We start from the raw sequence: 15,838 nt of genomic DNA, 5'->3' as shown, positions 1-15,838 counted from the left end.
CTCACATTAATTCCGCTGTCTATTGACATTAAAATAAGAAAAGTAACCTATAGACAGAAAGAAGGTTGTATTCCCATTAACATTCATGAGGGCTAAGCAGCCGAAGTCCTACATATCAAGCAGGGAATATATCCTTTGTCTGCTGATGAGAGAATGTCTCAGTGATAAATGGTTACAGACAGGGGTGTCATGAGGGCAACAACACACAGAACAATTCAGACAAACTTTTTAAAAAAGTCTTCTCCTGCAGTTTTTTTGTGTCGCTGGGAAGCACAGTGCCTATCCCTGCTAATAAAAGAAAACTATTGCAATGCAAAACTCCTAACCTTTGCAGAGGCACTTACCAGAAAACCAAAAACATACTCTTTGAAAAACAATTTAAAACCAAGCTTCAAAGGCTTTCTAATGTATAAATATTCAGACATTCTGAAAAGCACTGCTCTGCACCTTGCACCCCAGCTATTTGTGCCTAAAATGGATATTGTCGTAACAGTTAGCATGGTCGTCAAAGTGCAACGTCTCTAATATCAACACTGAGAGACAGCAGACTCATTAAAATGCTTTACATTCATTAATTAGGTTGGTGCAAAAGTAGTTGCGGCTTTTGCCAAAGTCATACGTAAATTCAAACACATTATGATACTCATTTAACACATTTGTGATAAAAATAATGTATGAAGTCATTAGTTTATTTAACAAGCTAATATTCCATAGAGTCCAATGGTGACTACCAATGACTCAGTTAATTTTCAAACCAAAATAAGTTAGATTCCAATTTGTTGACTCCCTTGACTCCTCGAGCCAGGGAAAACATTTCCTGGGGCCTGACTCTAGGTGGCTCACTTTCCTCACCTAAAAACACGAAGGGTGAGACAACCCCCTCCAACCCTCGTCCTCGGTCCCCCAAGGGTTTCTCTCCAGAATTCTGCCTCTTCTGCAGCAGTCTGGAGTCTTCAGCATGAAAAGGGTAACAAACGTGGCGCAATTTTCTGAAACCGTGATGTCAACAGTGCTTTTGAGGTGTCCTTTCCCACCCTAAAGAAAATTCGAGATGCACAGCAAGAAAAAAATGCAAGACAGCTCCCCGACACATCCTGAGCCACGCCTCGTCCTCAGGGTGCACCCGACAGTCTCTGCCAGCGCAGTGTGGACGCTGGACAAAGACGCAGCCAGTAGGTCGCTGGGGGTCGCGGGTTCGATCCGCTGACTTGGCCACCAAATCTTTTCCTCGGGGAGTGAAGCGGCACGGAAGGAGCGGAGTCAAGGGCGGGGCTGGGGATTGGACCCGCCCCCGGGCCCGGGGATTGGACCCGCCCCCGGGCCCCGGAGGAGTCCCTGCGCCTGCGTGCCGGGCGTGGACCTGTGGTTGGACTCCCCCGTTCTGGGCTGCCCTCCCCGTCCTCCCCCGCCCCTCCCACCTCCGCCCACTTGACGCGATGACGCATCTCAGGTTTGCGGACGTGGCGGCGGCGTACGGCCCGGAAGGCGGAGACGTTGGCGGCAGAGGCGGAGGCGGACTGGGTCAGCGCAAAGCAGAGGCTCGGCCATGAACTTACCCGGGACAGCGGCGGCGGCGGACCTTTTGGCCATCTTCTCGCAGAGTGCTCCCTGCTAACGGGGACAGGTAAAGATGGTGGCAGGAGGTGAGGGTAGCCCGGTCCAGGAGGGCGGGTTGAGCCCCAGCTGCGTCCTCACGGGAGGCGCTGAGCCTCGGCCACAGGTGTGGTGGGGGTTGCAGGGCCGGGCTCGGCCCGTGTGGCGGACACCCCCGAGACAGGGAAGAACTTCCAGACCAGCCCTGCCAGGCCCTCTTGTCACACTGTCGGGGAAACTGAGGCTCAGAGGAAGGACGCCTACCTGCTGGATTACCTGGGCAGCTAATTTCCCACCCAAACACGGCATTTCTCCCACAACTTTATGTTGGCGTGAAGTATTCGCTGACGGCATCTTGTCACATCGTTCAAGTGTCGTGCTGTGACAGAAGACTCTGAGACGTAATCTTCGCTGACGATAGCAGGGAAAGAAAAACTTGACGTGTGGAATACAGAGGGGGGAGGTAGTTAAGTTTTAAAAAACAAAATTGTCCGTGGCAGCGGATAGGGTGCCTTTGATTCTGTCCCTTTGCAGCTTTAACTTGTGCCCTGTGACCCTCTTATTGCACCTTGCTTAGTTAAAGAAGGTCAAGGCGAAACACCCAGCAGCCATTCTACAGTACGAAGGTGTTTGGGAAACCGTTTTCAGTTACAGACTGAGCTGAAGAATGCTTTAACACTGTTTTGTGGCCCCTCGTTCTAGGTAGCACGCAGGCTTGTTCCAAGTTTCTGAAAGGGAATTCGTGCCTTTTTCCTGCACTAAGAGAATTAAGAGAGGTGAATAGAATTGCGCCAGATGACTTAAATATTATGTATTTTCTAATCTCTGAGTAGTAGACTGGAGTGATCGCCTGGGTCAGTCTGTTCACTTCGGTTGGAGACACAGCCAGTTCTTGATCATTCAGAATACCCAGTTTTGTAACACGATAGTGAGCTGCCTGCATTTCATTATAAAGGGGAGTGGAGAGATAGTGAGACAGGTGAAGTTCTGACCTTTAAATTATATTTAGAAATATATCGTGGAGAGAGGTTGATAGAAACAAGTATCTAAAATGGCTTTGGGGCATTGCTTAGTGATTTTCAGTTAGCTGCACTACTAAGCCAATTTTGAAGTTCTAAGAACAAATTATTAGGGTGAAACTGTCTAACGGGACACATAAGTAGGTCGGTATAGCCAGGTGTAAATTGCTGTATATTAAGTCTTAACTTTTTTGATCATGGATGCCTTTTGAGAATATGAAGCAATAAAAATTCTCCCCAGAAAAATATACATATGTATAAAATTTGCCTGGAATCTACAGGATTCAAAGACATTCCCTAGGTTAAAGACACAAGATTAAAAAAAGACCTGGTTAAATGAGTGGAAATAAAACTATTATCCTTGGAGGAAAAGATGTGGTCATGACTTCAAAACTGCTTTTGAGATATAAAATGTGATAGTTTTCTTTAGTTTCATAGCTGTCAAGTTAGGAATCCTAGTTCTTGGTAATAATGTAGCACTTCAGGGAACAGTTGAAGTAATCTACTTAACATATAGCTATTAGTTATCTGTGTTATCTGAATAGGAACTCTTGAGCTTTTAAAGCATTATAATATTGCCATTAGAGCAAGGTCAGAAAGTGGTTTTCAAGGGTTGGATTCAACTATATTAAATAGTTTTAAAGCATTTTATGATAAGTATACACCTAGAAAGTACAGGTTGGGTAGTCCTTACCTGAAATGCTTGAGACCGGAAGTGTTTCAGATTTCTTTGGATTTTGGAATGTTTGCATATACATAATAAGATACATTGGGGATGGGACCCGTCTGAACATGAAATTTGTGTTTCATATTCAACTTATACACATAGCCGAAAGGTAATTTTATATAATTTGTGCACAAAAGTTCTTGTACCTGGAACCATCAGCAGGTAAAAGTGTCACTATCTCAGCCACCCTTGTGGAAAATTTGTGGTTGTTTGGCATCACCGTCATTCCTAACTCTGAATTTGTATGCTACTAATAAGCAGTCATTTTCTTACACTTTTTCACACATAAGTGCTTAACAGTAAAAAAAAAAAAAAAAAATACCATTAATACAGTGAAAAAATAATGTGTTCAGGGTACGTAAGCACATCACCAGAATACCTGTACAGGTTTAGCATTCCTAATCTGAAATCTGAAACGTCAGTTGTGGAATTTTCCATTTGTGGCTTCATGTCAGCACTCAAAGTATTTCAAATTTCAGAGTATTTAAGATTGGATTTTTGGGTTAGGGATTCTCAACGTTTGTAATTTATTGTCATCCATTTTATATACTCAGATTTTTGGAGTTGGTCTTTTCTGTTTTTTTTTCTTTGTTTGTTTTTGTTTCGCTTGGTACTCATCCATAGTATTCAAAAAATAGTGAGTCTTTGAGATGTTATTTTGCTTTGGCTTCCATGACATAACACTTCCATGGTTTCTCCCTCTTCTGGACACTCCTTATCCATATTTTCAGGCTGATTTCCTTTCACCAAGATACTGAATTTTGGACTTCTTCAAGGCTCAGTCTTGGACCCTCTTTTCTTTTTCTATACTCTCTAGGTAATACATGTACTCACAGATTCATTTTCATCTATGTGCAGATTAGTCATGAAATTTTATTTCTAACCTAGACCTTTTCTCTGAGTTTGACTATATAGCCCATTTGTCTATTTGCCATTCCTTTTTACTATCTTAGAGGAATTCATAATCATAGCCATGCACCTCCTCCCCCAGCTCCTCTTCCATATCTCAGAGAATAGCACCACAATGTGTTATGCAAATCAGAAATCTTGGTATGATGCTTAATTTACTCCCTCTCTTCATGTCTGAACCACCTTGAGTGCAAAGAATTTTATCTCCAGAGTGAGTGCTTCTTACTACTTCCCTCCATCTTTCCCAACAAGAACTGAAAGCAGTCTGCCCCTTCTTATGTGAATAATTAACACGAAGCCAAAACTGTGAATGTGGAATTAGTTTTTTAGGTTCTTGTGTTCCTAATTAATGAGAGTAGATAGATCAACTTGATGATGGTGAGTTGAGAGTTAGTATGCAAGTAAACAAAAAGTATTCATTGATGCATGTTTTTAACTTAGGTCAGCTCCCAGTCAGTCTTACAATGGTTTTTCTAAAGTATAAATGAACACAGTGACCTAAAATCTGTTCACAGTCTTTATGGACCATAAATTGAATTTGATGAGGACTCTAAGTTGGCTAAAAAGCTTCCAGGGAAGAAAAATTCCTGCTTCCAGGGAAGCAAAATCATAACCTATATTGCAGGCATATCTGCACTAAATGTAAATACCAAAGTCCAGGAGGAAGTAATACGAAAGATACTCCAATCCTGAATGAAGTTGAAATGCAGAACAAGCTGGAAAATTTTGAATTCATGAAAGTATTATGTGTATATAAAACATGCTTTGATTCCATCAGAGCTATAAGTTATATAGTCACAAGTTTTTAAGACGTAACACAATTATTTCTCTGATTTTTTTCACATACTCAGAATAAGGGGAATTTACGATTTTATATTTAATGTAATATTTTATAGTATTTAATTTTATAAGTTATATTTTTACCAAAAGAATTATAGCAATTTGCCTTTGTTAATATGTAATTACTCCACGTGTTTAGTGATATATGATCTAATAGAGGAGATTACCTCTTCTTCCCTTACCTTTGTCTCCACTGCCAAATACGTTTGTTCTACTTTAACAGCTGTAAAACCTGAACCTAGGCCAGGCGCAGTGGCTCACACCTGTAATCCTAGCACTTTGGGAGGCTGAAGTGGGCGGATCACCTGAGGTCAAGAGTTCGAGACCAGCGTGGCCAACATGGTGAAACCCTGTCTCTACTAAAAATACAAAAATTAGCTGGGCGTAGTGGTGGGCGCCTGTAATCCCAGCTACTCGGGAGACTGAAACAGGACAATCACTTAAACCTGGGAGGCAAAGGTTGCAGTGAGCTGAGATCGCACTACTGCACTCCAGCCTGGGTGACAGAGTGAGACTCCATCTCAAAAAAAAAAAAACAAAACAAAAAAACGAACTTAAACCTAAATGTTTAAATAACTAAAAGCATTAAAACAAAAACAAAAGATTGTGTCCTGAATGTACGATGCATGCAAATCAGTCAGTTGGATCAGCTACATTCCAAAATTTTCTCTGCTTTTTTTTTCCTCCAGATTTTAACATTATGGCAGGGAGGCATCAGAATCGTAGTTTTCCTCTTCCGGGAGTTCAGTCAAGTGGTCAAGTACATGCATTTGCAAATTGTTCAGACAGTGATATTTTGGAGGAGGATGCTGAAGTGTATGAGCTTCGATCCAGAGGAAAAGAGAAAGTCCGAAGAAGTACATCAAGAGATAGACTTGACGACATTATAGTATTAACAAAAGATATACAAGAAGGAGATACATTAAATGCAATAGCCCTTCAGTACTGTTGTACGGTAAGTTTTAATATTACATAATGCAATTCAGAAGAAACTATTTGTTTACGCACACCGAAATAAATTCTGTGTCCTTTTTTACCTTGTTTATTCCTTTCTCCATTTTTTGCTCTTATTTTTTGCATAGAAATCTGTGTCACATGGGCTGGGCGCGGTGGCTCACGCCTGTAATCCCAGCACTTTGGGAGGCCGAGGCGGGTGGATCACGAGGTCAGGAGCTTGAGACCATCCTGGCTAACACAGTGAAACCCCGTCTCTACTAAAAATACAAAAAAATTAGCCGGGCGTGTTGGCGGGCGCCTGTAGTCCCAGCTACTCTGGAGGCTGAGGCAGGAGAATGGCATGAACCCGGGAGGCGGAGCTTGCAGGAGCCGAGATCGCGCCACTGCACTCCAGCCTGGGCGACGGAGCGAGACTCCGTCTCCAAAAAAGGAAAGAAAAAAGAAATCTGTGTCACATTTGTAGATGTTTACTTTTTAAATATTTAACAAATACTTGAATTTCTGTGTATTTCCAAATCCACGAATTTCAGTATTGAAAAACACTCAACTATGTTATCTTCTTATTCAAATGGTAAGAAAATGTGGAAATGTGGAAGGAAAAGCTTTTCCCTGCCCCAATTTCTTGAGATAACCAGCGTTAACACTTTGGCATGTAGGAATGCTCTACCTTTTTCTGTGCTCATAAGTATTTATTTATATATACATATTTGGGGAGTTAGTAATCTTTGTATTTTTAAAAGTGGATTATATTATGCATTTTACTCTGCAACTTGCATTTTTCATTCTTTAGTGTATCATGGACACCCTCATGACCATCCCTCAAAGCCTTATTAACTCATTATTTTAAATGGTTGTATAATGTCTGTAGTATTAACGTTCCAGTATTTTTAAGACATTGCCCTATTAATTGATACTCAGGATTTTCTTGGTGTTTTACCTTGTGTGGCGAATATCATCACAACTATATCTTTAAATGGCGCTGCCTTTACTTCTGTGGGATAGATCCCAAAAGTGGGATTGCCAGATAAGAGGAAAGGTGTATTTTTAATTTTAATAGATACTATACTCTATTTGGACCCATTTTCTCTCTGTGTCATTATGTCCATCTTGAGGCCTTAGCAGGATATTTTTATATCCACATTGATATGGAAACTGGTTAGCACATTTGTTTTCAAACTTTTTGTTCTCATACTCCCAATAGAATTTTGAAATATACGTACTATGTACCTCATCGCACATTTTTAAGTGAACTTCCTAAATTCTTCCTCATGACTTAACATAGTTACAAAGGGTATAATTTTCAGAATGTTGTATTAACATTTAAAAATAAGACTATTAGAGTGCTCTTTAAATGCATCCACAGAATTGTAAGTACCACCAGGATTTGCTACCTGAAATTTGTATTTTTTAAAAAAGTGGAAAGTGTGTGTATGAGAGCTCTTTTTTCAATAGCATGAGATTTTATATCATTCCTTTTTCTCATTAATATTTTCATCTTCCCCCCAAATTTTTCATGATGTATTTTTATACTTGAAAAACCTTTTATTGACTACCTGTAATACTTCTCTGCAATAGGAACACACGTCTATAAGTTTATATTATATAAATGTATTTATATTCTGAAAAAATTATGGTCATGAGGTTGTTTTCTTCTACATTTGCAACTATTGCAATAATTCACATTTCTTATTACAATTCACAATTCATCAAAACATTTCAAATTTTGATATTAAAATTTAAAATATTTTATTAAAATGAATTTTTTGATGTGGTATAAGAGCTGGGTAGTTTTTTCCTCCTACCTTGCTCATGTATGACAACATCAGTTCTTGCCATTATTAAATCAGAAAATATCTAAGTTTATTTCTAAATGCAAATAAACGTGAGTAAATGTTTTGTAGAGAAATAAGAACAATGATAAATAAATTACAGAATATGTCATAGAAGGTAGATGGTGGAATACACTTCAAAATGAGAGACAAGGCTAAAAACATCAAGGTACAGATCCGAGAGGAGAGTTTGTGATTCAGTAGTTTTATAAGACATTAGCTTTCTTTTAATGAACCTAGAAAATTCTCTTAGGGAAATTTAACATACCATCTGAATAATTAAAAATAGGTCATATTTCCAATGAGGTGCAAAGATGTTTCAGGCATTCAACAGTGATGTGAAGAAGATTTCAAGGAGGAAATATGGTAAACAACAAAGGGAATTTTCATAGTTATTTCCGAAATGAGTGGCACAGACTATTTGGGATGAAATGCTTTGAGACACTGTGGAAAAATTTGATCCATACAGTAAGAGAACAAATATTGTAAGGTTTTAACAGGAGTGATACAGAATGGAAAAGTTTGATCCATATAGTAAGAGAATACAATTATTGTAGGGTTTTAACAGGAGTGATACAGAATAGCAGAGGGGCCTGCTGATGAATTGAAGGGGATCCAATAAAGAGATTACTGGAATAATAAAGATGATCAGGACTTAGACTAAAATATTTGTGATAAGGATAGAGAAGAAGTGTTAATGTATTGGGGGAAATCACAGGATATATCAGTTGAATGCTTATGTGAAATGAGAATGATGAAAAGTACTTAAATGGAGAGATGGCATTGTCCACTGTATTAGTCTGTGTTCACATTGCTATAAAGAAATACCTGAGACTGGGTAGTTTATAAGAAAAGAGGTTTAATTGGCTCATGGTTCTGCAGGTTGTACGTAAGCAGGCAGCATCTACTTCTGGGGAGGCCTCAGAGAGCTTTTACTCACGGCAGAAGGCAAAGCCAGAGCAGGCATTTTCACATGGCTGGAGCAGGAAGAAGAGTGAGTGAGGGAGGAGGTTCCACACACTTTTAAACAATCAGATCTCACAAGAACTCAGGACAGTATCAAGGGGGAAATCTACCTCCATGATCCAATCACCTCCCCCAGGCCCCACCCCTAACATTGGAGATTACAAGATGACATGAGATTTGGGTGGGGACATATCAGCCACTATAGTGGGAAAGGTGATGAACAGAATTAGTTAAGATAAGCAGTGCTCCTTTTTGATGGGAGCATAAGCAACAAAAAAATTATAAAAATATTTATCATTATAAAAGGATCTATCATTTAAAAAATACAGGATGTAGCTAGTGGTATATTCCACTTAGAAATAATCTTAAGAATTATTAAAAATCTGTCAGTTATACAACTGTGATGAGAAGAATAAAAAGTCCAAGGTTGGAATCTTGAATGCAACCAAGGAAGTTGGCATAGCATAGAAATCATTATAGGGATATTCAGGGAGATAACTTAGGTAGATACTAAACCTTGGAACCCTAATTCAAAAAGAGTATTAAGTAGTTATTAGTAAGTATTAAGCTCAATACCAAGCAAAAGAGCATTTAAAGAGAATGGGGTCAGACTTTGGGATTTTTCAGTGAATCTTCATTTGCTATAAGACAAAACAGTGCGAAGGTAGTAAGATGATAAAACACACTTTATCTTTACTGTTTCATCTTTTAGTTATTGTTCAACCCTTTCCTTCTAATCCCCCCACACATACACTGCAAGATAGTTTTTCCAGCTTGACCTCTTTTAGTCTTCATTGTACTTGATCACGAATCTACAGTGGATTCTGTTCACTACTCCCTCCTAAAGACCCTCTCTACTTGACCACCTTGACTTTTCAGATTTCTGGTTTTCCTACTATTAACATTTAATAATAGCTAACTTTTATATGACATACCATAAATCACTGTTCTGAGTGTCCTACAACATTTAAATCATTAATGTTCACCTCAACCCTATAATGTAGGTAGTATTATTACTGCCATATTGCAGGTGTGGAACCTTAATGGCAAAGAGGTTAAACAACTTGCCCCAGGTCATACAGCTAGAAAGTGTCAAAGCCATGCTTCAAACCCAGTTATCCATGCTTTTAACCACTATTGTATATTCCCTTCCTGGCCATTCGTAATCTCCTTTGTGGATTTTTGTTACTCAGCATACCCATCAAATGTTGGAGTTCTTCAGGGATCTTCTTGTTGCTTTTTCCTCTCAGGCTTTTTCTAGTGAATCTCTCTACTCTTTGACCTCTTTGACTTCAATTACTTTTTTTTTTTGAGATGGAGTCTCGCTCTGTTGCCCAGGCTGGAGTGCAGTGGCACAATCTCTGCTCACTGCAACCATCACCTCCTGGCTTCCAGTAATTCTCCTGCCTCAGCCTCTGGAGTAGCTGGGACTACAGGCATGCACCACCATGCCTGGCTAATTTTTGTATTTTTAGTAGAGATGGGGTTTCACCTGTTGGCCACACTGGTCTTGAACTCCTGACCTCAGGTGATCTACCTGCCTCGGCCTCCCAAAGTGCTGGGATTACAGGCATGAGCCACCACGCCTGGCTGACTTCAATTACATTTTTGCTGATAGTCCACAAATCTGTGTCTCTAGCCGAGATCATTCTTGAGTTTCAGACATATATCTACAACTCTGTCCTGAACATCTTCCACTTCTGTATCTCAAGCAGCTTCACGTCAGCATATCTAAAATCTGCATTCATCCTCTTTTTACCCTCCACAGTGTTCCATTTCTCAATGAATGACATCGTCCATCAAGTTGACCAAACCAGAAATCTAAGCTTCATACTAGACCCACTTTATCTCTCTGACATCAACCAGGTGATACATGATTAGGTTTTAAAGTATTGATGGAAATGAATGGGACTAATAGATGGTGGGAGAGCCTGGCATACCAATTGGTAATCTGCCAGACACTCCCCTCTTCCCCCAACACAGTGGAATAGGATATACAGACAGGTTATCTCACAGTGGATGGGATAATACAAACAGGTTGAGGAATGTATAATATATAGAGAAAAAGCTTATAAAAGTGATTAATCTTGAAAGTAGTTGAATAATGCATTTACACTGAGAAGTTTGGGAGGGAAATGGCTTCAGAAGTAAGGGGGATAAATTACCAATTTTTTAAATTCTAAGGTATATATGCTTTTCCACACATTTTAGCATCTTTTTTTGGAATGGTGGCATCTTCAATTTTTGGTGAAGTTTTTTTTTTCCCTAGATATACATAAAATAATGCTGCATCTTAGTGTTATGGCATCTTAGTTTTGATAAAATATGGTAGTTTTAGTTGGATAGCATTTGTCTATATTCCAGTTTCCAAATTGGAATAAAGAACATAACTACCCATAATCCTTCCTTCACAAATTGTTTACAAGCAGAAGGACTGTGGTATTTATGCATGATGCACAAAGGGAAGCAGCAAAGGATTCTAGAATCTACTTAAATAGCATTAATTAGTGTTACTAACATATATGGGTGATAGTAAAAAGTAGTTGGTGATTTCCTAAGATTGGTACATCTAAAGTGGTATAGAATTCTCATCTACAAATAAAATTAAAATTTCTCTGGGTGCAACTTAATACTACTAATAATTCAACTTTTTTTTTCCTCCAAAAGTAACTAGAATGAATGACTATTGCTACCTTTATTTTGATTGGAATTCAGTTGTATGTTGCTTTTTTTCCCCCCCCCCCCACAGGTAGCAGATATCAAGAGAGTTAACAATCTCATCAGTGATCAAGACTTTTTTGCCCTTAGGTCTATCAAAATTCCAGTAAAAAAGTTCAGTTCCTTGGCCGAAACACTTTGTCCTCCAAAAGGAAGACAGACTTCACGTCATTCATCTGTTCAATACTCTTCCGAACAACAGGAAATTTTGCCAGCTAATGATTCTCTTGCTTACAGTGACTCAGCTGGTAGCTTTTTAAAAGAAGTAGACCGAGACATAGAACAAATAGTAAAGTGTACAGACAATAAGAGAGAGAACCTCAATGAGGTAGTATCGGCCTTAACAGCACAACAAATACGTTTTGAACCTGATAACAAAAACACTCAACGTAAAGACCCCTATTATGGAGCAGACTGGGGAATAGGGTGGTGGACAGCTGTAGTGATAATGTTGATAGTAGGTATAATAACACCAGTGTTTTATTTGTTGTATTATGAAATTTTAGCTAAGGTGGATGTTAGTCATCATTCAACAGTGGACTCTTCACATTTACATTCAAAAATCACACCCCCATCACAGCAGAGAGAAATGGAAAATGGAATTGTGCCAACTAAAGGAATACATTTCAGCCAACAAGATGATCATAAACTGTATAGTCAAGATTCTCAGGCACCTGCTGCTCAACAGGAAACATAGCAATTAGCTCATAATCAAATGTTAGTGGTCACATGTGCATCTGGAATGTGGTGAATCAGTTATATCCAATAATAGCTTCAAAGGCAGAATTTAGAGAGATTGAGGATGCTTTTGTTTTTAACAAAAGGGTTTCACACTTTGAAAATTTTTTGAGCAACTAGTTGTTGATGTTGAGAGCAGATCCATAAATCTGGTGTGTGAATGTTTCAAGCAGAAATTAATTTAAATGTGTGTTTAGGAAGTACTTAACTTGGAAGATGTATCATTTTTCTTAAGATGTATGTTTAAATTTTATTTTTTTAAGTAATTTTTAAAAAGTTTATTAATGTTAAATTTATGATGCAGAATGATAGCATCAGATGTCTGCAGCTGAAAAAAATTTACTACTATGAACCCCCAAAATATTCAGTTGCAAGAAAATTTGATTCTAAAATTATTCATGGTAGGATATGTAACACACCCCTTCGAAACTTTTAAAAAATACATTTAGCACATGTGCTATGAAAGCATACGTACAAAGAGAAAGGGGAAAGTGATTTATAATTCCTACAGCAGAGGCCAAGAAATAGATTAAAATATTTTCAAGACCCCAAAATAATGTATTATGCTTGGGAAGTCAGTAGAACACTGGAATAGGTGAAGACCTGACAGTAATTTTTGTCTTAAGAATGCTTTCTTTAGGACAGACCCTTTAACCTCACCTCTGTGCATCTGTTTTTAAAATGATTATATTTGCCTGATATTTGAAAGCACTTTTGTAGTTTTGATGATGAAAAATATATTAAATATGTGCATATTACCATTATTTAGGAAATAATTCCTTATATACTGTGATAAATCATTGCTGTTACATACAGTAACATGCCTTAATTATATTTAATGCCTTACTGCTTTATGTAAGTAAATCCAAGTTTCAGAATTAAAAATAAGCATTATTTCAGATGGTCCAATCAGATTCGTTACATAGGCTATATAAATTTGTCTCCATTTTCACCATCAAGCACAAATAATTGGGTCAAAACTGCCTTTGAGGTCTGTTGAAGAAAATGGTTCATTAAGCAAAAAGGAGTAGAGGTATTTTATATTAGCAGTAACAGACAAATTATTTAGTAATCCCTTAACCTCTGTTTTTCAAAGAGAAAATACCCAATTTAGACTTTTTTCCTGATCTCTATATATAGCATCAGATTGGGAAACAAAGGCCAAAGGTGTATAGATTGCTTGAAAGGGGGTGGTAGTGCCTCTTTTTAAGATCTGTTGAGTCAGCTACAGTCTGGCTAAGTAAGAAGCATTTGCATACTGATTCCATCATTTAATCTTTAAAAGTATGTGTTTTAAAAATGTAACCAGAATGATTCTTCAATAGAAATGAGATTTGGTGGAGTCTGGATTGCCTGTTTTGTATATAATATATACTTAAGATATATAATACCACCTCATTTTCTGGGCATTATTTCCTAATTGTTGATGTTTCAGGCTTTTGATAAGTCATTTTATATATTTCAAATTTAACTCAGAATAAGTAAATATTTATGGCAAATGCAGTTTTATGTACTTTCAGGAGAAGACCATCAGGAAAAGACAGGACAAAGAAGTCAAACATTAAAGCCCTTGCAAATATTAGAGGACCTTAGACAATTACCAAAAAGTGTTTAATAGGGAAGTTGCAAATGATTCTCTTAGTAAATCAAACATTTAAAAAGTAGTTTTAATGTGCCTTGGGCATCTTGAAAAGAAGAGTGTGATATAATTTATGCTTAGTGTTAACTGGTCATTTTACATTGTATTTATTAAGTCTGCTGAAAAATGAGGTTTTAAGGAAGAATATGCAGATTATTTTAGGGTAAACAGGCCAGGTGTCCTTTGAAGAACTTTGTTTACATCAAATTGATGAAATTACAGTCAGTGATTCCTTACTTTTTTTGCTAGTTGTACTTTGAAATTGTTATGGGTTTGATTTCCAAAATATGTAACTTATTTTTTAAAGGAATAAGATGTGCTGTGTATTTGTTGATTAAAAATCATTTGTCTTGCAGAGTATCCTTTTTTGAAGGAAATATACATCCTTATAACACATCAGGTAGTTTTCTTTTTTCTGTATTTAAATTATATATTTGAATTAATTGAATATAATTTGAGTTACATATAATTCTATATAAAGGTTACATATTGAATTATGGTTCTAATCTGTTTAGGAAAGAAATGAATTTTCTAAGCATTTAATACGTTTGGAATAATTTTAGTTTCTAAAAAGTACTAATGTAAGTTAAGTTTATATCAAATGCAAATTACCTTGTATAACTAACAAGCACAGTTATTGTTTAACATTATGGATTTTAATTGTGTTGACACCCTTCTTTGAATTTGCTGCTTTACATGTGTGTCTGTGTGTGTGTCTGCATGTGTGCACGCATGCACTTGTATGCAATGTAAAAGTAACAGCAGAATCATTGCATTTGGTTCACTTAAAATTTTGGAGTTAGCAAGTAAAGAAAAAGCTGATAGTTTTATGAAGTCTCGGTTAAAATAAAATTTCTTTGCTATCTCACTCCTAGGAAGTTATGGGGTTCCTATTTTCAAAAGATATGTTAAAAATGGTTACACACTCTGCTGGCCACATTAAAAATTAGAAGACTCATGTTAAATTATCTCCTCCAAAGGACTTTTTATTTACAGCTTTTCTTTTTCTGGACTCTACCTGCTTGGTTCAGTGTCCTGAAGAGTTATTTAAATGAACCACTACTTAGTAATTAGTTCTTTTTTAAAGTATCTACTTCTAAAATTACCTAGTTGGAGATATGAAGGATATGCTTAGTTTTAGAAATATCATGAAGCAAGGATCTAGTCAGTGTTACAGGGTAAAGGTGGAGTTTTTTAAAGTCTGTATTTAAATGGTGCACTGGCGGGATTCATTTTTAATTTGCATTACAAAAATGTTGCTCAGGTAATCAGTATTTTCTTCCACGTATGTGCATATTGCACTGTTAGATCATAGAAATATCTGAATGCTTTAATTTTTATGTATGCAAAATCTATAAATCTTTTGTATAATGTATTTTATACAAATGTAACTGTAGAACATTGTTAGCATGTGTATCTGTAAAACCAGTTTTTAAAATTTTTTGCCCCTTATTTTTCATATTTTGAAAGATCTCCAACATGTAATAAAGTTTCTCTTATTCAATCTAAAATGGAAGCCAGTGAATTTAATTGAATAAAGCAAAGCTTTTCTCCTCTACTTTCAAACTATCTAATATAGAGATATTATGTAAGATAGAGCAGATTGCCAAAGGTTTACCAATTCAGATTTCTTATTTGCTACAGTGAAGCAGAATACCTTGGATTATTTGTAAGACATAGATAAAATATTTTAGGTGAATGTTCTTTGGGAGATTTTCCTCAGGGTAAGATCTGGTAAGGCATGGTCCAGGAATTGCTATGAAGTTGTAGATGAGTCATTATCTATAGATTATAACCTGCTCTCTTTATATGTGATTTTAATTTATTATAAAACAACCTCAAGAATACTGTTTAAAAGATTATTAGCAGAAAAATTGAGAAAGTTCTTTGGAGCTTTTATTTA

At 37.2% G+C, this 15,838-nt stretch overlaps 1 protein-coding gene across 3 annotated transcripts; it reads left to right on the top strand.

Annotated features, from left to right (window-relative positions):
* Positions 1-1,446: 1,446 nt before the first annotated feature.
* LYSMD3 (LysM domain containing 3) lies at positions 1,447-15,446 on the top strand. Of its 3 annotated transcripts, none has more exons than XM_004042263.5 (3): positions 1,447-1,624; positions 5,778-6,043; positions 11,590-15,446. In XM_004042263.5, exons 2-3 carry the CDS (start codon positions 5,789-5,791, stop codon positions 12,253-12,255), a joined length of 921 nt encoding a protein of 306 aa, XP_004042311.1. In that variant the 5' UTR covers positions 1,447-1,624; positions 5,778-5,788; the 3' UTR covers positions 12,256-15,446. The 3 variants fall into 3 exon arrangements, with proteins under 3 accessions (XP_004042311.1, XP_063562733.1, XP_063562732.1); XM_063706663.1 differs by having other exon boundaries at positions 1,477-1,624; positions 11,649-15,446; XM_063706662.1 differs by lacking the exon at positions 1,447-1,624 and adding an exon at positions 10,609-10,706 and having other exon boundaries at positions 5,912-6,043.
* The last annotated feature ends 392 nt before the right edge of the window (positions 15,447-15,838 follow it).

This window comes from Gorilla gorilla, chromosome 4 (assembly GCF_029281585.2).
Source record: "Gorilla gorilla gorilla isolate KB3781 chromosome 4, NHGRI_mGorGor1-v2.1_pri, whole genome shotgun sequence".
Classification (NCBI taxonomy): Eukaryota; Metazoa; Chordata; class Mammalia; order Primates; family Hominidae; genus Gorilla; species Gorilla gorilla.
The sequence above is the reverse complement of the archived record's forward strand: the minus strand, read 5'-3'. Positions and strand labels throughout refer to the sequence as shown.